Source organism: Pavona decussata, unplaced genomic scaffold (assembly GCF_977016875.1).
Source record: "Pavona decussata unplaced genomic scaffold, jaPavDecu1.1 SCAFFOLD_127, whole genome shotgun sequence".
Lineage (NCBI taxonomy): Eukaryota > Metazoa > Cnidaria > Anthozoa > Scleractinia > Agariciidae > Pavona > Pavona decussata.
This window is the reverse complement of record NW_028145541.1, coordinates 1,614,327-1,636,027: the sequence shown is the minus strand read 5'-3', so window position 1 is coordinate 1,636,027 and position 21,701 is coordinate 1,614,327. Positions and strand designations below refer to the sequence as shown.

General features: G+C 38.5%; 3 protein-coding genes across 3 annotated transcripts in view; 1 reads left to right on the top strand and 2 right to left on the bottom strand.

Annotated features, from left to right (window-relative positions):
• Positions 1-11,618, top strand: part of LOC146469145 (uncharacterized) — a 37,125-nt gene extending 25,507 nt beyond the window's left edge. The window contains exons 17-28 of the mRNA XM_085123792.1: positions 117-201; positions 832-906; positions 1,074-1,817; positions 2,107-2,254; positions 3,640-3,828; positions 3,955-4,004; positions 4,967-5,016; positions 5,510-5,603; positions 6,239-7,093; positions 7,223-7,294; positions 9,901-9,934; positions 10,846-11,618. Coding sequence (XP_084979918.1) covers positions 117-201; positions 832-906; positions 1,074-1,817; positions 2,107-2,254; positions 3,640-3,828; positions 3,955-4,004; positions 4,967-5,016; positions 5,510-5,603; positions 6,239-7,093; positions 7,223-7,294; positions 9,901-9,934; positions 10,846-11,405 — 2,956 coding nt within the window. The 3' untranslated portion in view covers positions 11,406-11,618. The remainder of the gene's footprint in view (positions 1-116; positions 202-831; positions 907-1,073; positions 1,818-2,106; positions 2,255-3,639; positions 3,829-3,954; positions 4,005-4,966; positions 5,017-5,509; positions 5,604-6,238; positions 7,094-7,222; positions 7,295-9,900; positions 9,935-10,845) is intronic.
• Positions 7,545-8,951, bottom strand: LOC146469146 (uncharacterized). The gene has a single exon (XM_085123793.1). It carries the CDS (start codon positions 8,790-8,792, stop codon positions 7,545-7,547), a length of 1,248 nt encoding a protein of 415 aa, XP_084979919.1. The 5' UTR covers positions 8,793-8,951.
• A 3,018-nt stretch (positions 11,619-14,636) lies between the features above and the next one.
• Positions 14,637-21,413, bottom strand: LOC146469144 (palmitoyltransferase ZDHHC3-like). The gene is made up of 10 exons (XM_085123871.1): positions 21,255-21,413; positions 20,402-20,490; positions 19,987-20,057; positions 19,612-19,679; positions 19,143-19,187; positions 18,612-18,673; positions 17,130-17,223; positions 16,766-16,838; positions 16,472-16,577; positions 14,637-15,897 (listed from the first exon to the last, which is right to left on the bottom strand). Exons 1-10 carry the CDS (start codon positions 21,371-21,373, stop codon positions 15,812-15,814), a joined length of 813 nt encoding a protein of 270 aa, XP_084979997.1. The 5' UTR covers positions 21,374-21,413; the 3' UTR covers positions 14,637-15,811.
• Between the last annotated feature and the right edge of the window lie 288 nt (positions 21,414-21,701).

Here is a 21,701-nt window from a genome sequence, read left to right as displayed (position 1 = left end):
ATGGAATCAGACTGACAAAGTGAATGAAAGAACTGAATGATTGTCTGTCCGACTGACTGATTGGTTGGCTGATAAAACCAAGTTTAAAAGTAACAGCTACTTTCTCTCATCTTTAGGACAGTAATGTATCAACTGACGGCACCAAATGCAATTTGTGGTCGTGTTATCGGCAGAGGAGGAAGCAAGATTAACTCAATAACAGTAAGTTACTTGATCCAATATGCCTTGAGTGATCGTCATGTAGATTCTTTTTACATTAGACAGCTTGTAAGTAATATATCAAACATGAGGAAGAGTGTTTCCTTCGATTTCCAAACACCGAGAAGTAGGTTGGAAAAACGAGGTGCAGCCGAGATTTTTTAACCAACTTCGAGGTGTTTGGAAATAGGAGGAAACCCTCTTTCGAGTGTTTGATATTACTTCTCAAACTATTGATAATTCTTGGAGAAATTCGAAGCAAAAGTTCACAAAATTTTATGATAATTAAGATCACATTTCTAAAACTCCTTCACGGTAGTGATTTGCTTTGTTTTGGCTTGATGAATTATTGATGAGTTTGAGAAGAGTAAAGAGATCATTAAATTTAGGGAGTTTATTACGGGCTGGGTACTGGGCAAATAAAACATTCTTTTTTACATTAGAAAGCTGGCAAGAGTAAAGGGATCATGACATTAAATTTATGGGTGGGCACTGGGTAAATTGACCATCTGGGGATACGACTTTGCCTGGTAAAGGAGGATTTTTTTTAATAAAACCACACATACTAAGAGGCATAATAAGAGTTAGTATGAATGTTAATTTTAATTTTGAATTGATATCTTTTACTCTCAGGAAGAATCTGGTGCACAGATAACAATTGGCAAACCTGAACCAAAGAACCCAACTGATAGAGTCATCACCATCAAGGTACAGTTTTTGTTATCGCAGAATGCACCATAGCAATATTAATACCACTTGTTTACTGCTGTGTTGGTGGGAGACAACTCTTTCATATGACCACTTTTGTTGTCATATGCGCAGCTACTCAAATTGAGAGGTTTCATTTGATTGCTGTTCATATTGATGTTATGCAGGGTTCCAGTAAGTCAGTCCAGAGGGCCAAGTTCCTTGTCACACAAGCTTTGAACACCCCCAGTACAATAGGACAGACCATGCCCACCACCTCAGCTGCTACCACATCAAATGCAATGTCATCTTCAGACAGGACAGAAACAAATTCCTCACCCGCCCCTGTCCGTGGAAACTTTGCAGCAATTCCTTCATCATCATCAGAGTGGCCTACAATTGAACAGGCCAATAACATGGCAGTACAAGCTCCACCGCCAGCCAAACCTGTGGCACCGAACAAGAGTGAGAAAACCAATGATGAGATGAAAAGCTCTCCGGAATTAAGTGATGGCAGTCAGGAGGTGTTTGAAGAGAACGTTGCTTCCGTTGTTAACAAGTCAGAAGATGTGGTAGTTAACAGCATTGATGTAACCAAAAGCTTGGTTACATCATCTCCTGTTGCGTCAGACACAACACAGGCAGCTTCATCTGCTTGGAAACCCTACAGACAATTGCCGCAAAGCATGGGTGCTTGTACCAGTGCTGTGACAACAACAGGCAGCAGTAGCGTGACAGTGGTTAGTTCAAGAGTTACAGAAAATAAGGTGACCTATGCGAGGCATAGCAGTAGCAATGACACAGCTCCACATAAGCCTCTCTACACACAAGGAAACCAAGGTGCACAGGTGCAGTTTCAGAGCAGAAGCAACAGAACGAGTGAAAGCACTGGGGCAACAAGAGGCAGTCCACAGGAAAATTGGGAATCCAAGGTACTGTGTGACTACTGTCAAACATTTTTTACCAGCTAAATAAAGATTCCTGTCACTCCAGTCAAATTAAATCATCAAATTAAATTACTGGAATAGAGGTACTTATAGGTACATATTGTTATGGTGGGGAGGGGGGATGGGGTGCTTACTGGCACATGGAAGCCAGTACATATGCTACAAAGGGGGTTCTCATTGGAAGGAGGGCACTGAAATATATCTTCATGGTACAGTGTAGCGTGTTATGACACTGATGTAAAGACTTATTTTGAGTGTTTCTTGCTACTGTCAGGGCCAATCCTCTTCTCCAACCTCTGTAGCTACAGTATCCATCAGCACCAGTGCCGCCACCACGACCACTCACAGGGATCGTCATGTTACACCTGAAAACCCATTTGGAGTCATTGGGGAAGTTGCTACTGCAACTACAGCTTTCCAAAGTAAGTGTACTAATGTCTTTTTATAATGTGGTTTGTAAGTTGGATGGCTTGGATCCTGGGCCCAGTAGTTCGAAACGCTATCAACAATAACCAGGTCAAGTGTCTCTAATATTTGTTGTCCAAAATGTGATGTTAAATTCATTATTCATTTCAATGAACCAGAGAGCAGGAATGGTGCAGTGGTGAGACCACCAGCTCCCATCAGCGTGCCCAGTTTGATATTATTGTCTCGTCCCTGGTCCAAGGGTTTTTCTCCAGGTTCTCCAGTTTTCCTCCCTCCACAAAAGCTAACACTTCCAAAATAATTCCAGTTTGACCTGGAAACAGTGGATGAAGATCACCTCTGTCGATGTGCCACTGAAATGCGCATTTTTTAAATCCGCTCTAATGGAGAATGCATGGTTCAAGCTTAAACTGGATCCAATATCTGAGTATTCATTGGATAAATGCAAGGCTACATGTGTCTGGCACATCGGCATTTGGCTGGTTTTCCAGTGTTCATAATCAGTCTCCTAACAGTCATCTGCATTTTTCTACAAAGTAACGTTCCTCTTGTCTCTCTACTTCAAACTTTTTCTCAAAACTCAAAGCAGGGTGATATAGTATTAGTATAGTATAAAATGCTTGTTGGATAGAAAAAAAAACAGGAATGTTTCTTAAAAACAGCTCTCTGGTGAGAGATGGATTGTTTAAATTAGGAAACCTTTCAAATTCTCACGTGCATAATATTTACATGCAGCTATTGGGTTGAGTTTCATTTTAAATTTTGTAGTCTTCATTTGAAGAGCAGAATTTTGAAACAGATAATGGATCCAGTGTTGTGATAATCCCACTTCAATTTTGTCATTCATATGAACTCACTGTAAAGGCTAACCTGGGTTTCTGTTCCACTTTGAATTCTTGATTTGTTGTGCATCTCTATCACTCCCTGAGCAGCTCTCCCTTTAAAGGAAACCTCCACTCTTGAAATAAATTAACATTAAATTGTTGAAAATACAATCTCATTTCAAATTTCGTTTGAAAACATGTGTCAGACAGAACAGGAATTGATTATCACCTATTTTCCTTTTAAATTTCCCTGGCGCAGCTATCTTGGATTTCATGACATAATACGGTTGCTCTATTAATTGTTTCTCACAAAAGAACTTCTGCTTACTAACAATAGCGGCAACCGTATGACGTCATAAAATCAAAAATGGCGGCGCCCGGGAAATTTTAAAGCGAAAATAGGCAACAATCATATCTAATTTTTAGCACACTTGAACGTTATTTCTACTTTTTAAACTAAAATTTAGAATTAAGACACCATTTCCAACAATTTCCCATCCATATGTTCTCGGAGTGGAGGTTCCCTTTAAAAACTGTACTTTTATTTTTTTTTTAAGCTGAAGCTGCCGCTCCAGAGTTCAATCCTCCCCCTCCCCCTCATCAAGACGCACTTCTCCAAAACAGAGGACCACCTGTGACTTCATCCAATGACCCCAGCATTCCAGGATCTGGCTTGTTATCATCCCCACGGGAACACAACAAGTCTAAGTTTCCTTACTTCAATCCCTGGGCTTCACAATCCACAGGTAATAGACCCTGAATCTCTTAATTTCAAAACACTTAAATATTTACAAATTTTGCACAACTGAGCAATCATGTATTATGTGTTTTAAGAAATCTCAAGTAAGTGCTAAAATGCTGAAAATTTTCAGGGATTTCGGACATTGGTGCAGACAGCTTTTCAGCCGGAAGAAAACTAGAGGTATTTTTTATGGTTTTTGTAGAAAATATATTGAAGGTCTCTGGATGGTATAAATATGAGATTTTCAAGCCAAGCCACCTGTGTCAGCTTTTGCAGTTTTGACAGTGGTGTACATAACAAACAAAAAATACATTTTGACCAGGTGCCACTTTTCTGCTAGATGATGAAAAATTATTGCTAATGCTGGTTCTTGCCAAGAAGCCTTCAATAATTACTACCAGTAATTAATTACTTTCAAGCTGTGCAATCACACTGGCTACTTAATCTCTCACTCGCTTTTTGCATAAAGATCATTAAATATTGAAATGTAAGATTGCACATGTCTTCAGTTTTGGGAATATTTTTGTGTTGTGCTATCAAACATCATAAGCCATAACGGAACATTCACCTATAAAATATAATGCTTGGCAAGTCAAAACCATCAATTTCTTTTCCCTTTTCAAAGATGGTAAACTTGAAGCTCAATTTGAATACATGTAGCTTGTTTAACACAGCCCTTGAAGAAGTTGTCCTCACTTGAACACAGTATCGTTGTGTAAATGTGGACAGAATGTTCAATAGGTCTATGTGCAATAACAACAACAACAGCAAAACTTTATTATATTACAAACAAATAAATAAATACAAAAATACTTCCACCCACAAGTACTAAATAATAAATCGAGGTGTTGGAAGAAGAAAAGAAATTACAAATATCATGATACTAAATTAAATTGTAACTTACTAGGCTTCTTTCAATATATTAAAATTCAACTTTATAATGAGGCTAAGAGAACACAAACAAAGGAAACTGAATAATCATGTTTATTCATTTCTGTTGTTTGTGTCCTCTGGGCCTCGCATTCAAGCTGAAATTTTAATATTTCGAAAGGACCCTATTACAACACAAAAAACATTACAGATGACATGAGAGCTTGTATAATAATTAAAATGGTCAATAAACTGATTGTGTTTATCTACAGGGCTCTCTTCCAGGAATGGAACTGTTCACAAGCAGTCTTTTTAGCAGTCGGTAGGTTGCCTGGTTGTTTTACTTTTTAAATATTTTATTCATCTCGTTCAAATGAAATTAAAGGGGTACTGTCACCGAGATTTCTCTGTGTTTTGGTCGAAACTGCTCAAATATTTGTCAAGGGACCTTTTCGCTAACATCAAATTGCTTTTAGATCACTGTGAATAAAATATTAAGTGGTTTTTTCTGTGAAGAAAAAACGAAAATCAGTTTTTTTTAGCCATTTCTCCAAATATGCTGGAAGAACCACTTTTTTCAAGTTTCAACCATTTCAATCTTGGCCATCTGTGACCAAAGATTACTAACACTAGTTTCTGTGTAGTAGTGGGGTTACTGTAAACAAAACTGAACCATTATGTTAACGATTCCGTCGATGCAAATGTGTTTTTCGGCCATTCAAACTAACATCACAAATAGTTGACACTGCCCCTTTTAAAAATTTTCTGAGGTCAGTAGTTAAAACGTTTTCTTATGCTAATGCTATTGGTTTTAGTTCTCTGTCATCATATCCTTGGTCTACTGGTGAAGATGGGAATGATCTGAGCGAAGAAAGATCCCGAAGCATCAGTTGGTCAGGACAGGTGCAGGTATGATAACAAAATGACCAGGATTACCCTTTTTGCATGCTTGCCAGGAGTCTGCTTTTCTTATACAAATCAATCCTACAAAAATTAATTCTCAGGTAAAGAAAGAAAGTTAATTATCGCATCCTTCCTTGTTTGGTTGTGTATTATTTTTACCCTGTTTCATTTACCCATATTACACCTTTTATTGCTGATAAGAACTTCATTCTTTCAGTGGAATGGAAGATTAATACATCATGATTTGTCAATAATCACATGTAGCTTAGTTACCTGCCAAACTGAAGTGTATGCAGCAGATCTGTATGAATCTGCTAACCCTTGCTAGCAATGTCTGATTTTAGTATAACTTTTCAAATACTTCCTCATGAAAACCACATATTTTTCAAGTAGGAGGTAGTATAATAATAAGTATTGAATCTTTTTCAGTGCAGTAATTTATTTAACACTTGGTTTTGAATTTGTGATGCTAGTCTTCATATAGATCTGGTTTTACATTCCAGCTAGAAATGTCTTCCAAGTTGCCTTCATGTTCTTCAGTTCCTATTATCATTTACATTACATATGCCTTAATCCTCTTTATGTACAGGGACATAAAGATGCATCACTTGTGTAAACTGGACTTTACTTTTCCTTTGCAGCATGATTACCAGGGTGAACAACAGTTCATGTCGCCTGCAAAAGAAAAGTTCTCTCCTTCTGCGCAGAAGTCAGGACCAGAAGGAGCAGTTAACATGAGAACTTCTGATCTCCGTGCTGACTCTGGTACCTTTAAACCCCTGTCATCAGGCATCTGGGGGCCGGTTGCATCACAGCCTCATGGTACTTCGTTGTCTGTTATCTGCGATGATGGCACACCCGATAAACAAGCTTGGAACAATTCAGACAGCACAAGCAGCAGCAGAAGCAGCAGCCGACAGGAACTGTCGTCTATCATGGATAGTGACGTTCCTGGAAACAGTGGGATGTGGAATTCATCATCATTTGTTGAAGACATGACACCCACTCCTCAGCAGGCATCAGGCGGGATGAATACAGCCCTGTCAGATCAAGGAGTCCCGACAGGTGCACAATGGGTCCCTGGAAGGGGTGCATATAGTGCCCCATCCTCACCCTCCCTACCGCGGACACAAAATCTTCCAGAATCTGCACCCCCTTCTATGGGAGGGCGACCTTCTGTTGATGATTTTGCTGTCCGGTCATGGGCCTCCAAGCAGAGGAGTCCACGCTCGTTAAGCAGCAGTGAACCTTCAACTGGCTGGAATGAGAATCTACCTGCACAACCCAGACGTTCAAGTGTGGATTTGTCACAGTCCGAGAGCACCATCCCCGCACATCCCTGGCAGCAGTATTCTCGCATGCCACAGGGTCCTTACCCTCCTGGATTGACAATGAGAGAAAACTGGCTTGATCAGCAATCAGCTACAGCAAGCAATCCAGAGATCCATCAACTGCTACAAAGACTGGGATTGGAAAAATATGTCCCTGTATTTGAGGTACGATGCATTATCTCTGTGTGAAGGCCTTCAATGGTCAAGTAGTACAAAGAGTGAATGCATGTTTATATCCAGAATGATACCCATTATCTGGTTTTGATCAAATTTTTGTTCATTTTTCCACTCCAGGAGCATGGGATTGATGGCTCTCAACTTGCTCAAATGGTTGAGGAGGATTTGGAAAATCTCGGCATTCCCAAGGTTCTTAATGTGGATCTTGTTTTAACTATAAAAGTTAACGTTAAAAGAGAACGAGGTTTCGACCGTCCGACGATCATTTTCAAGTTCAAAATGAGAAGTAAAATATGTGCTTATATACAATTGTGAAAAAACTAATGAGATACTGACTTAAAAAGCTCTAAGATATTCACATCTAAACAATATAAAAAATAGTAGCGTGAATGATAAATACAAAGGAACGCTAAAAACGATAAAAGGTATTTAAAAATAATTAAACAAATAACTTCGCGCGGATCGAGTCGCATTGTTTGTTCAGTTTCGGCTTTAGGTCGCGAATAAACAACATCTCGAAGATCAAGCAGTCGAGTTTGCTCTGACACTTTCTCAGGATTCTGAAGTTGCTTTTAATGGTCTCTGGATCCTGCCCATGCTCGTCCTTTACATGATTGCCAATTGCTGATCGTTTGTGTTCCTCCACACGTTGATGTAAGTGTCGACTCGTGAAGCCAACATAGTCTGCATCGCACAGACCACATTTGAAATAATAAACAACGTTTTGTTGATTCACAATGGGAGGTTTATGTTCCTTTGGTTTGATTTTGCTCTTAATCTTCTGACTTGTGTAGACAGGATGGACATCAGCATCGATCTTTCGGCTGAGATCATTAAGTTGGTGTCTTACCGCGTTCGCCGATTTCTGGTCTTTGAAAGGTAGGACGATTCTGACGAGAGCTCGTTCGTCGGATACCCGTTGTTCAGGACATGCATTCTCAGTAACTTTCGTTTCAATAAAATGTGTGATGGTGTTCTCTACGACGGTTTCAGGATAATGCAAGCGAGAAAAAATCTCTTTAAGACGTTCACATTCCTGATGGAAAAAATGCCAATTCGAAGAGAGTTTGAACGCCCGGTTTAACATTGTTTTCAGCAGAGAATGTTTGTATTTCATGTCAACTTGGCTTTGGTAGTGCAGTAAAAGCCCGGTATCGGTTGGTTTCCTGTAGACCTTCGTGTCTAGTCGGGGGCCGTTTCTGATAATCACCATTCCAAGAAAGGGAAGTTTGCCGTTGTCTTCGAGTTCCATTGTGAAACTGACTGAGGGGTGGATTTCATTCAGTGTCAACAAGAATTCAGAGGCAGATGAAACATCGGGCATTTTGCTGAGGGTGTCATCGACATAGTGTTTATAGAAAGCGGGCATCTTGTTTTGGTTTGTCAATTGTTCTTCGATATTGCACATAAATGCATTTGCCATGAGTGGCCCAAGTGGAGAGCCCATAGCAACTCCGTCCACTTGTTCGTACAGATTTCCTTCAAATTGAAAAAGCTGATTCTTTGTAGCAACCTCTAACAACTCTATAAGGTTGGTTTTTGTGATGTTAAGGTCGTATTCCTTGTTGAACCAATCGTCTTTAAAAGCTTTCTCCGCTAGGATTTCAATTGTTTCATCCACTGGCACGTTTGTGAAAAGAGATGAAACATCGTATGACACTAAAATATCGTGTTCGTCGATTTTCATTCCATGTAGATCATCAGCAAACGAGAAGTTGTCATTAACGGTGTGGTCATTGACGGACAAAGGTTTTAACTTTTGATCCAGCCACTTAACAAGTTTATAGTTGTAGGTTCCTGTCGCTGACAGGATTGGACGCACTGCTAGTTTCTTCTTATGGGTCTTCGGTAATCCATACAGGTGTGCGAGCCTAGAGCCCTTTTGGATCACTGAGTCGGCAACGGGTTTGGGTAGAATTCTTTTCACGATGGAGGACACTTCCTTCTCCTTTTGAAGCAATGGGTGGTAATGCTTCGGAGGCCTTCCCTTTGTTTTTGGTTATTCAAGGCTGATGGGTATAAATTTTGATTTGTCACTGATTGATGATTCCTTCAATAGGCTAACATACTCTGATTTGTCCATGACCACGAATCTCGAGCCCTTATCTGGGCGTGTGATTACGATGTCGTCTCTCTTCTTCAGCTGACCTATCGCTCTTAGCATTGATTTTGGAGGTTGTCGGGCCTTTCCTCTTGATGTAATTAAGAGCAATAGAACGTAGCGTTGCAGCTGCTAACTCTTTGTTTTCATCGCTTATTTTGGTTCTAGTTTCCAGTAGGCTTTTTCAAAGGTTGCCTGTATTTCCATTTGCGAAACTGGTTGTGGAAGAGCGAAGTCCAGGCCACGGCATAAGGCAAGCTTCTGGAAGAAGGAGAGCTTATACGAAGATAGATTCTTGATATGCTCGTCGATGTCAGTGTTGTTGCTGAGAAGCCTCGAGATCTTTTTTGTGTGACCGTTCATCAACAGAAGGTTTTAAATACCTTTTAAATACCTTTTATCGTTTTTAGCGTTCCTTTGTATTTATCATTCACGCTACTATTTTTTATATTGTTTAGATGTGAATATCTTAGAGCTTTTTAAGTCAGTATCTCATTAGTTTTTTCACAATTGTATACAAGCACATATTTTACTTCTCATTTTGAACTTGAAAATGACCGTCGGACGGTCGAAACGTCGTTCCCTTTTAACGTTAACTTTTATAGTTAAATCAATTTCGGATCTTGTTTTGTTGAAAATTTAACAAATGATTGTATTATTTTCAGTCTAAAAGTACTGCTGTTCATTTTTTTAGGGTCCACGTTTGAAGCTTCTGTTTGCGGTCCATGGTAAGTCAAAGTGGGGACCACTTAATTATTCTGGAATAAGGTCGATCTAACACACCCTTAAATTTGCATTGTTAAATAGTAAAAAAATATGGAGGGTGCATAGCACCTTCTGGTTAATTAATAGCCTTCACCTATAAATTATTATCAAGGTTAACCCTCAGGCTAGTAAGCTTGAAAATAAAACTACAGAAGGAAACGATCTCTGATGTCAGTCAGTTTGTTTTTAATCCCACCAAGATCCTTTCCTTGCCTTATGTGGTACATGTAGCTCTCTTTCGTTACCCATATCTACTAAGTTGTTGTTCTTGCTTTCTAATTTGATCAATTTTTTAATGTTCTAAGTTTTTTTTTTAAAAAAAGACTTTTGTACACTGGATTCGTTTGCTGACAAAATAAAGCTTTCGGTTAGACCGCTAACCCTGATCACTAAGAAACCTCGCCTCTGGAAATGAGGTTACAAGATGGATAAGTGAAATCCCAAGGGCCCGAAGGCCTTGACTCCCCCGGAAATGAGGTTACAAGATGGATAAGTGAAATCCCAAGGGCCCAAAGGCCTTGACTCCCCCGGAAATGAGGTTACAAGATGGATAAGTGAAATCCCAAGGGCCCGAAGGCCTTGACTCCTCCGGAAATGAGGTTACAAGATGGATAAGTGAAATCCCAAGGGCCAAAGGCCTTGACTCCCCCGGAAATGAGGTTACAAGATGGATAAGTAAAATCCCAAGGGTCCGAAGGCCTTGACTCCCCCTGGCCTGTGTTCTGGGGAGATTACTCTTCACTGAAAGTTTTATGTTGTCAGCAAGTGAATCCAGTGTACAAAAGTTTTTAAAAAATCTTCTTAAATAGTTAGTTCTTTTTCTGGATGGATGAATTTCTTGGATACTGTGTGACAATTTTTATTTGTTGTGCAGGTACAAGGGGATCCAGTGGAAACACGTTTCAGACTCCAGGAAATGGGTTTGTAAAGATGGACCAGAATCCTGCCAGTCAACAATACCAACCAAACAAAAAGCCCAACAAAATGGAACAAACACCGTTTAACAATCACATTCTTACACAGCACAGCGACTCTCATCTCTCACCTCTGGGACACAAGTCTAAGCAGTCCTTAAAACAGCAAATTCATCCCTCGCTTCTGCAGCAACCACCTGGGAACCATGGCAACCAGCATCTGCTTTCACTCATGACGACCCCTGGAGGTGGTGCTCGGTCCATGAATCCCGGTGAACATGTTGGACTGGGGAGCCAGAATCACACCTCCAGTAATCTTCCACCTAGACCTCACTCGGCATCTGGAAACATGACCAATAGCCAGGCTTATGTTCCAGTTGGTTCCCATGGTGATCAAGGGATGTCTTATGTTCCGCAGCAGCAAGGACAGTACATGAACCACTTGCCATATGCGCAAGGCCCCGCTCCGCCTCAAGTCTTTTATCCCGGTGGCTTTTACTACTTCTTCCCTCAGCAGTAGAACTTTTTCATATCTCTTGGTGATGCTTTACTTATTAACTTATTGATTCCAATCATCAGTTACACTTTCGACACTTGTAATTTATGATGTTGACGCATCTGAACGGTCGTCAGGGATTTACATGTAGATTCAACATGTGGTGAATAAATGATGCTAGAGATTCGGTTGATGTTGTGAAGGTGATCGCATTAAAGTTCACTTGTTGAAATGCAACTTGTTTTGTTGTTTGGTCTTCTTTATTAACCTTGTTCCAGTAGATAGACAGATGACCTTTATTTATACACTATAAAATATTAAAGATTAATATCTTGTGGGGTGGTGTAAAAATCTAATGCTTAAGCTAACTATAATTAAACAAGATGTCCCTAATGGCATTTTCGCGGGATGCTTACTGTGGCCTCATTTATTCCCATTGTATGCTTCGCAGATTTTTCAAACTATCTAATAAAACTAACTGATGGAATAGTTTGAGTCACAAAGATAGCGTAATTTCCGTATTCCCTTGTTACGCTTCACAGATTTTTAAAGCTATCCTCCCATCGCAATTGAAATATTGCGTTACCGTACTCGAGATCATACCGGAAATTTCTTTCTGAAAACGTCATGACAAGGGCAGATAAATATCTGACTCACGCGCTATTCAGGGCTATTTATATTTCCTATTTATCCATTTGCATCACATTATTCGAGATCATACCGGAAATTATAATAATAATAAATAATTTATTTCTAAAGCGCATTTTCCTAACGCTCAAATGCGCTTTACAGTGTAAAACATATTATAATCTATACACTAAAAAATGTAAAAAAAAATCTAGGAATCAAAAAATCAAAAGTCAGTTAAAGGTCTAAAAATATGCTTGTCGAAAAAGATAGGTCTTAAGCTTAGCTTTAAAGATAGAGACAGATGTGCTGCTTTTAATGTCAAATGGAACTGGGTTCTAGAGGTAAGGCGCACACTGAAAAAGCCCTAAAGACAGTCAATTTGAAAATTGTTTTCGGAAAACGTCATGACCCGGGCCAGATCATGACTCAGAAGACAGAAGACAAATATTAAAGACAGACAAAAGGTTTTCCTAAATGAACATGAAAACTTGAAGTAGAAATTGACAATCAAACCTTTAACTTTTTTATGAAGTGGATTTCCAGTAACATTTAGACATCAGTTCAACAAAGCCTGCAGCACAGGTAATGTTTTAAGCTAACGCTTGACTTTTCCTGTAGTGTTTGCATTACAAAACAATCTGGCCAGTCAATTCCAAATTTCTTTGCCGCGAGCTGTCCATTTCCACCGTTTTAACTGCCGAGTGATTCTTAGAAGTTATTTTTTTGATTTACTGCTTCAAAAGGGTTACTTTTCTTTTTGAAAATGGCATACAGTTGAATCTAAGACCCCGTCCACACGTATCCGGATTTTTTGAATCCGCAACAATGTTATCCGGATACGTGTGGACGGGTTCTAAAACATGTTAACAATATGGCCACCACAATATTTGACAAAAACATCCCCTCTAGGAGAGAGCAGAATTTAATTAATGAATAAATTAAATGATGATTTGACGTCACACAGGTAGGGATGACAGGGTCCCCTCCCTCGTGATATACGCGCCAATAATGGTTTTTCATTGGGTCGCTTTTGTTGAGGACAATCAGAAGAATACATTCCTACTAGGAGAGTGCAGAGTTTAATGAATAAATCAATGTGCATATTTGAAGCTACCATAAAAAAAAAAAAAAAGAAAAAGAGTGAGCCCATTTTTAAACACAGTCTTCCCGAGTAACTATTCAACACTAGATGAGCTTGGGAACTGGTGCCTTTAAGGTTGGTGGAGCCGGACAGTAATTAGGCATAGGGAAGGAGGTATCCATGGCAAGCCTGCCATCATCACACTCAACCCAGTCAGTGGTATACTTACTAAACCCGATACTTACCAAAGGGAGGGTGGAGAGGGTAAAAGGCTTGAAAACAAAGCAAGCAAATGCAAAAGCGAACCATGAGGCGCTCCCAGCAGAGAGCTCAAAGGTTGCCCCCCAGCTGTGACAAGAGACCGCTGACTGGCATTGTGTTAACTTTACCCTTGCCTCAATTACATTGAGACACGTATAATTTACAATTCATTTAAAATGATCTAAAAAGAAAATCAGTTATAAATGAAGTCTCCATGTTTAAAATGACCTGTAGAAGCTGATTCGCCACAAAAATTAAAATCTCTAAATGAATTTAAGCTGCAGAGTTTACTTCAAATGCCCTCATATGTGATATCTGCTAGGGATCTGACTCTAGTGATCATGGCGTTCCATAAAACCAAATCTTTATAGGAGGTAGTGTTGCACGAATTGGGTGTTACAACCTAGTATCACCAACGAGTCTGATGTTCGGAGGAAAGGTCTACCGGCCCTCCTCACTAGAAAATCCTCATGTAAAGATGTGGATAACTGTCCTGGAATGCTTAATAATGCAGTCTCTGTTTGATTTGGCAGTGAAGCAGGGGCCGTTGGCCATATCGGCTATGTTTTTCCTTTCATGTTCACATTCAAAGAAGCCTGTCATTTTGTGGGTACAGCATGTCTCCCAGGGAACCATTCTCTAGGAATACTGCACGACCCACAGAACAAGTGACTGCAGGCTGCATATTAAAGTTAACAGTCCAGTTTATCCCAATATATTTATTTATTTATTTATTTATTATTCTTTGCCACAAAAGTGTTTTTACAATGACAATATAATAAATTATTTAAATATAGTAAAGGAGAAAGTTACTAGTAAAAGTGTGAATAATTTACTTAAAAGTTTGGGAATTCGATTGAAAGGAGTTGAGATGAAAATAAACTGTAGCGAGGAGGTCCCCAGAAACCATAAGGCTTATAGCGAAGGGGCCCCCTCATGGTAGCTCAGCATAAACAAAATTAGGTTAAGAACAGCAATGAGATAATTAATTTTACAAATGTTAGCAAGCTTTTCCTTAAACAGGATTGGGTTTCTGAATTGGTAATGTTTGTAGGCAAAGAATTCCACAAAGAATGCCCTTGAAAGAGCAGACTGAATTTTTTGTTTGGTTTGGTAAGTATGGAATTGGTAGTCGCCGCAGATCAAGTGAAGTAATAATTACTTCACATAATTATTATGAACTCGGTTATTTGAGAGAAATTAATCACCCAAGAGTAGGTTTTCGGTTCAAACTACAAACATCCAACTTCAAAGCCTAGTGCAACGCAACACATCCATACACCTTTCAAGTTTTGACGCATACAATTTATTTATAAGTGAAAATTTTACATAAAATCACCTCACAGTACTACTTAGATACTTGACATGGGTTCAATTCTACTTAAATAAAACTATCAAAACTATTTTCACTTTCCTTACGTGTAGCTTTACAAATGTACTTTCAATAATTTTGGCTACTATTTTTAATAGCTACAGCATCTTGTAAATAACAATTCCTTCATATGGAAGAAGGCTTGCTTATCTTATCAAAATAGCAGGTTTAAATAACAAAATTATCGGCAAAGTTAAGTCTGCCTCGTTTTTTTTTCCTATTTACTTCTTAGATACAAAATAAAATAGTTATAGATTTACTTTATCTGATTCTTGAAATTAATACTACAAGTTGTTTTATTTACTATAACATAAAATTTCCATTGTTGACCATTTCAGAATGCAATTCATTACAATAAATCCATCATAAAATGTACCTTTCTACACATGTTTTCTACACACATGCATAATCATTGAGCTACTTGTATCAGAATAAATATAAAAGCCTTGGTTCCTGGATCAGGGGGAAGATTTCTAGCCTGTGTGCAGACATCTCCCCTTTCCACCCCCAAAAGGAGAAAGACATCTGCATGCAGGCTAATTTCCCTGCAAAACAGCTTGTGGTGGAACCATAGTTAATTGAGGGACTGGTTGGGAAACCTTGCCATGAAAACAATGGTGCTGCAATTTATGTTGGAAGGGCTCTGACCCTGCAGGATCCTTTGTTTTAACATACACACCACAATTGAATATCTTAACAAAAACGTTTTGATTGGTCAGTTGCTCCAACACATTCCAAATTCGATTGTTGTTTGTGCAGGGTCAAGACCAAAAAGGCAAACAAAAACATATAACAAAGAAGTTTGTCAGGTTTCATAACCATTGCCTTTAATTAACTATGGTGGAACCTATACACATAGCCACTTGTGCGAGCTGTATAATGCCAGGCAGTAAGAAGGACATGCAGATTACATTATCATCTGGCATTGTTCTGTAACTCGGATGCTTGTCAACCAGAGGTTACGTAGATAAGTGAGATCTCAGTACCAGCACAAAGCACATGTATGGTGTAATGTATTATTTGACAATGTGGAAAAACGTGTGATTTCTCGGATTGACAAACTTTCGGATATTATGAAGTACTGTGCTAGACATTGTAGCGTTCTGAGGCTATTGTTGCTCTATGTGGATAGCGAGGTGAAGAACAAGGACAAAACCAGAGGAAAAATGAACCTAGAACAAGACAAAAACATTTGTGAGAAAGATTAACGAACTTTAATAACTCAGTACAATGTGCACTGTAGTTCCAGAAGTATCTATACTCCTCCCCCCTCCCTAAAAAAAATAGAAGAAGGAGAAGGCGGCCTTCGAAATTCAGGGAGGGAGGGAAGGGGGGAAGGTCAAGCTAACTTGGAAATTTCAGAGGGCTGGGGGAGTCTTGGACAAAATCCCTTCCGTGGAGGGGGGGGGGGGGGTAATCAATATTTTCTGTTTTATCCATTCAACAATAGTATGCGCCAGTGAACACTTTATGAGGGCAGGTTAATGGTGCAGATAAATGGGCATATTAAACCAAACAACATTCTGTAATCTCCAGTATCAGTGCTATAGTCTGACAATCACATCAAATCCACCTTTAACACTCATTCGCAAAGAAAACACCCATGAAGATAAAGAGTGTACAATCTGCTACAGATTTCATCCTGGAATTGAGGTGACCACTCGTCAACAATCTTATTGTTTTATGCCCCACTCAATTGATTTCCTTTTTTACAGATACTGCCCATGGTATAAGACAGGCACTCACCTCTTCCAAACACTTCAGCTAGAAGAGCAGTTCTTGGTTTACGGTTTGCTCTGATTTGTCTTTGTACATGTTCTACGGCTGTCATGTCCTCCATGATGGCTGAAAACTGTGATGCAAAATTCAGCACTGTTAGGAGAGCTTACTTGCAAAAGAAATCAAGACTCTGAGATAGCTTCATGCAAAAAGATAAAAAAAACTGGTCTGCATGACCTGTGAAAATTGTCTAAAATTTTGCTTGGAATAATAAGTTGAGTGTTTTCAGAAGTATATATATATTTTGTAATAAACACTTACCTGATCACACAACATGGCAAGGACAAATAACCCAAACAGACAACCCTCAATCATCAGAATGACAGTGTGAATTCTGAAATTCAAACAGTAAACATGATGCGAATGATGTATTATTTATTAAGTGACACAGGCGAAATTTTCCAAGTATGCCTGTGTCATTTACTGAATAATAATCATTCTCATTTATTCATCAGGCTTACAATATTCCATCACATTTATTCCAATAAACATAATGCTGGATATTTGGGCTAGAAGTATTAAGCAGTCCCTACACAACTGGTCCACATCTACATTTTAATCAGCTAAGGTAGTAGTGATGCAGTAATGTTCTCAAAGATCAGACATTTAGTTTAGCCAAACTTACAATCTTGTCTTCTTTTCATAGTATTTTGTACAGCCATTACAATCCATGGTCCATGAAACAGCTGTGAGGATTATGCAGTATAAAGATGCAAGACCTGTGGAGTAAAAATTACTATTTGAAAAGATATCAACCACAACGCCTGGTCTGTGTTGTCAAAAATTTACAAAGGTTAAATTTTTATTTATTTATTTATTTATTTATTTTTCTATACAAAGAGTGATGATAAGGGTGGCCTATGAAGACTTTGAATTTTACCTTAACTAATTCATTTTCGTCCCACATTTTTTTTAGCACAGTACTAAAACGGTTTAATAAGGTCTAAACCCTTACCCTTTTATGTACCCTGTTATACAGAAAAGATGACTTTCATATACACTCATAGAAAATGGTAGCCTCCCACGCAGACGTTCTTAGGGGTTCGTCATGCGTTCCTGCCCCACGAACGTCTGCTGAAACGAACAACCACTTCCGTTCGTCGGCAAATTGCCTTTGTCTGAACAGACCAATCAGCATTGACTCATTATGACAAGTACATGCCGCGAAACAACGGAAATCATCACCCGTGGAGATATTTTCGCTTCCGGACGTGCATATAGTTTGTACGATTGAAATTTTTCCTTCCATAACACCCTGCATTTTCTTCAGTGATTTCACTGAGAGAAGCGGCAAGAATTCCAATATTTGCCAATTTGTCTACCTGGTCTTTCATAAGATTTACAAGCGGCGAAACCACAACAACAAATAGTGACCAGCAGCTTCAAGAATTAAATTGTAAACAAACGATAGAGCTTGATAAATAAGTGACTTTCCATAACCAGCTGGAAGGTTTACGAACACATCAGTTTTCTTCTGCGCAAATTGCACTATGACTTCTCTTTGATACGCATTCAACTCCCTTATACCAAACGTTTGGCGCACATGACCAAAAACCACATTTAAGCTCCGCCATCCTGTCTAGGGTAATATTTTTAACATCAAACACGAGTTTACCCAAAATTGGGAAACGACTCCTGATTGGTCCGCAGTCGACGAACGGAAGTGGCTGTTCGTTTCAGCAGACGGGTGGGAAGCGGGCAGGAACGCGTGAGGAACCCCTAAGAATGTCTGCGTAGGAGGCTAAGAAAATGGTATCCCTTTTGAGTTTTCTATACTCTTGGAAATTATTAACTTTTTGGAAGGCCCTTTAAAATACCCACTGTAAATGGCAGTTTTCCCCAAGCTTTTACATCTATATACTTAAAGCTGTGAAATCCCTACCCTTTTATATACCTCCAGACTAATATTGGTACCCCTTGCAGGGTATTTTCATTTCAAGAGTGCAACCCACATCTCACATTAATTTTTTTGATAGTTGGCCCTCTACAGAAGTTCTATGTTTTACTCACTGGTGGTGGTATCAGAAAATATAGGGATTAACATACTGTGAAATGGTATGGACAGAATTTTGGAATTATAATAATATTATTATTGAAAAATACTGACCTGTATAAAAGAGAAACAAAACAAAATACTTTTGATTGGCCTCGCCGACACAGTTGTTGATCCTACAAAAAAAGACATAGAATACCAAGCCATAAGTTGACTCGTACAGTCTCAATCACTACATACTCATCTGTACAAGGAATCAGACTGAATTTATATCACTTAAATCACTTTCAGACCAAATCCTGGAATTCAATTGTTTGTAACTCTCAAGAGGTGCATTGACAGGAGTAGAAAGAGAGAGCCCATTTCCTCATGACTTAAGGATGGGTGAGATATTCCCTGAAAAGCAACCTGTCTAGCATGCTGTCAAGTTAAAAGTCCATATCATATCTTTTTATGATTAAAGATGGAAAACCATACCCTATTGGGCTATATAATTTTATGGGTTATACATGTACCCCCATCCCCTTCCCCTAGGGAACTAGCTGCCTGAAAGTATGATGATTATACTGCTTGTATGTGAGGTATCACCACTGTATAATTAAATTAATTCATTACATAATTACATATACACTGCAGAGTACAAACCAAGGACAGTGATGATCCATTTTTCTTATACATCTTCCACATGTCCTGAAAATATGAGCATTGCAATACCGGCAAATTACGATACAATACAATACAATAGCTTACAATTGAGTCCTTATCCACTATCAGAACAAATTTATAAAGTATCTGTCTATTTAAATTATACAGATGCAGATACACTTAAAACACAAGTCCTGTAATGTGTTCTTCTTCTTTCCAAATGATAACAACATAGAATAACAGCATCGGAGCTAGTAATCGGAAGGTCATATGTTTGACTCCTGGTGGGAAAACCCAGATTTCTTTATTCCAAGTATGCCTGTGTCACTCACTGAATAGTTTTAGTTTGGGTACCAATTAATTAAAAAAGTGTCCTTTGTGTCTTAAAAGCATGGAAGAAAAAAGAACACCGAACAATTTTTCAGAATTACGGCAATCAGGTAAAGGTTGAAAACTGCACATATGGTACCTGCAATGATGAGCCCTTGGAGGCCGATATGCTTCACACTTTGCACAAATTGTCCATTCATTTTCATTCTAGAACACAAGAGTTTAAATCTTATATCATTAAGTTTAAAAGTACTCCACTCCCAGGCATTTTAAGTTTATATGAAGATTTGAGAAGTCGAAATTCTAAACAGTTAACATACAAGTCAACGGGATACTGAATAAACTTGGTTAAATGTTTGGTGTCGTTTCTTGTTAGAATTGTATTGGATTTCTTTGTAATTTGAGCATTTTTTTGGATGTTTACTCGCATACTGTTAAGGTACATGACCAAAGATCACTCAAATTGCAATTTTTGTCTCAATGGAACTGCCAAATGATTTAAATTAATCTTTACCTGACTCTGCATATTTTTTGCTTTGTTGATTTCAGAGAAATCCAGACTTGTGGAAGGACGAGCTACCACACCTAAGAAAACAGAGTAGGGAAGGTACAGGTGTAAGAACATTAAACTTCACAAAGTCTAAATAATTCAAATTTGAACAAAACATGGTTTTATCCATCTGGAAGGAGGCAGACCAGCTGGCTATTTGCTGGACTTGGTGCTACTGAGCAAGGTAACAGCCAGGGCTGAGTTGCTCGAAGCATGGTTAGTGCTAACCATGCTTCAAGCAACTGGGCCCAGAGGTGGACTTGGACCTGGGTCCCTTGGATTTCAAGTCCGGCATCCTTACCGATCAACCATACTCCTTCCTTTACTTGAACTAAATATCATGACTAAAATCTGTCACTCATATTAGCCTGTGACTCACCTGGATCAGAGAATGACGCCCTGGCATGAGATATTGCAAGCAGAAGGACTATCACATTAAATACGCAAACATGTAAACTGCCCCAGATACTGCAAGTAAAAGACAAGACAGAACAATAATTTATGAAATCATACTTAGTATTCAGTAAAACAATAATAAAATTCAAACACATGAGTATCAATAGGGTCATACAGGTTGTCTAGAAAGAAAATGGAAAGAAAATAATTGCTTCTTGTGCCAGTAAAGGTGCACAGACCTTGCCAGTCACAACAAATTGGAACTAAATATTTTTCTTTTCTACCCTTCCATTCTCATTGAGTGATAGAAACAGTATACAGTGCATCACATCAATATGAAAAATAGTAAATAAATTCTTAATAGATAGAGAAAATCTCCATTGGCAAGGATGTTGATGATAAGGGATGAGTCATTTCCCTAAAATATTAAGTAATGTAATTGGTAATTTCAAGTTTACAGTGTGTTTTTCCAACGTGTCACTTCCAGGAGTAAAAATAAAATCTAATTAAATGTAAAATTATTCATTTCAATTCATTTTCAAGAGGTACAGATATGTAAGTGGAAAATGGCTTTCTTTAAATCAGACACATCTGTTAAAAGCGTTTTTATAGCTTAAAAGCCATATCGCCTACATAAATGCACTAGTATACTCAGAATGTAAAAGTAGAGTTATTTGACTAAAATAAAACGAAATGAAAAGATAAAGCTCCTGGTCAACAAAGATCAACAAAAGCTTTGACTACTTTCATGAAATTCACGAGATTTGAGTCACAAACAACCAGAAAAGATAATGGAATTACATACTCTTTGAAACATTTAAATCTGAAAAACGCACCTGTCTGTGAGTGTGGGAATAATAACATGCTGAACAAGGCAATAATCAGCATATAACACTGCAGAATAAGTCATCAAGAGACAAATAAGTCCACAAGGATCTCTCTGCAACACCGCCATGTTTTGACAATACGCTTTAACTCATACCCAGGCCTACAGGAAGCTCGACCACAGATCTGACGTCACAACAAGGATCATTTTCACTGATTTCTCTTTTCCTTGTTTTTATAATCATTGAAAAATTAACTCTCGATGGATATTGGAAAAGATTTGTATTTGATATTGCGAATTTAATAGTCATCTTCAAATTTAAGCAAGTGAGAGGGGCATCATATCTTGCTTGAAATAAAATATAATATATTGGAATAGGTGGTTTGCATTGACGCCATGTTGATGGTTAAAACAAAAAATAAATTTGTTCATATAGTTTGCATAAAAATGGCAGTGA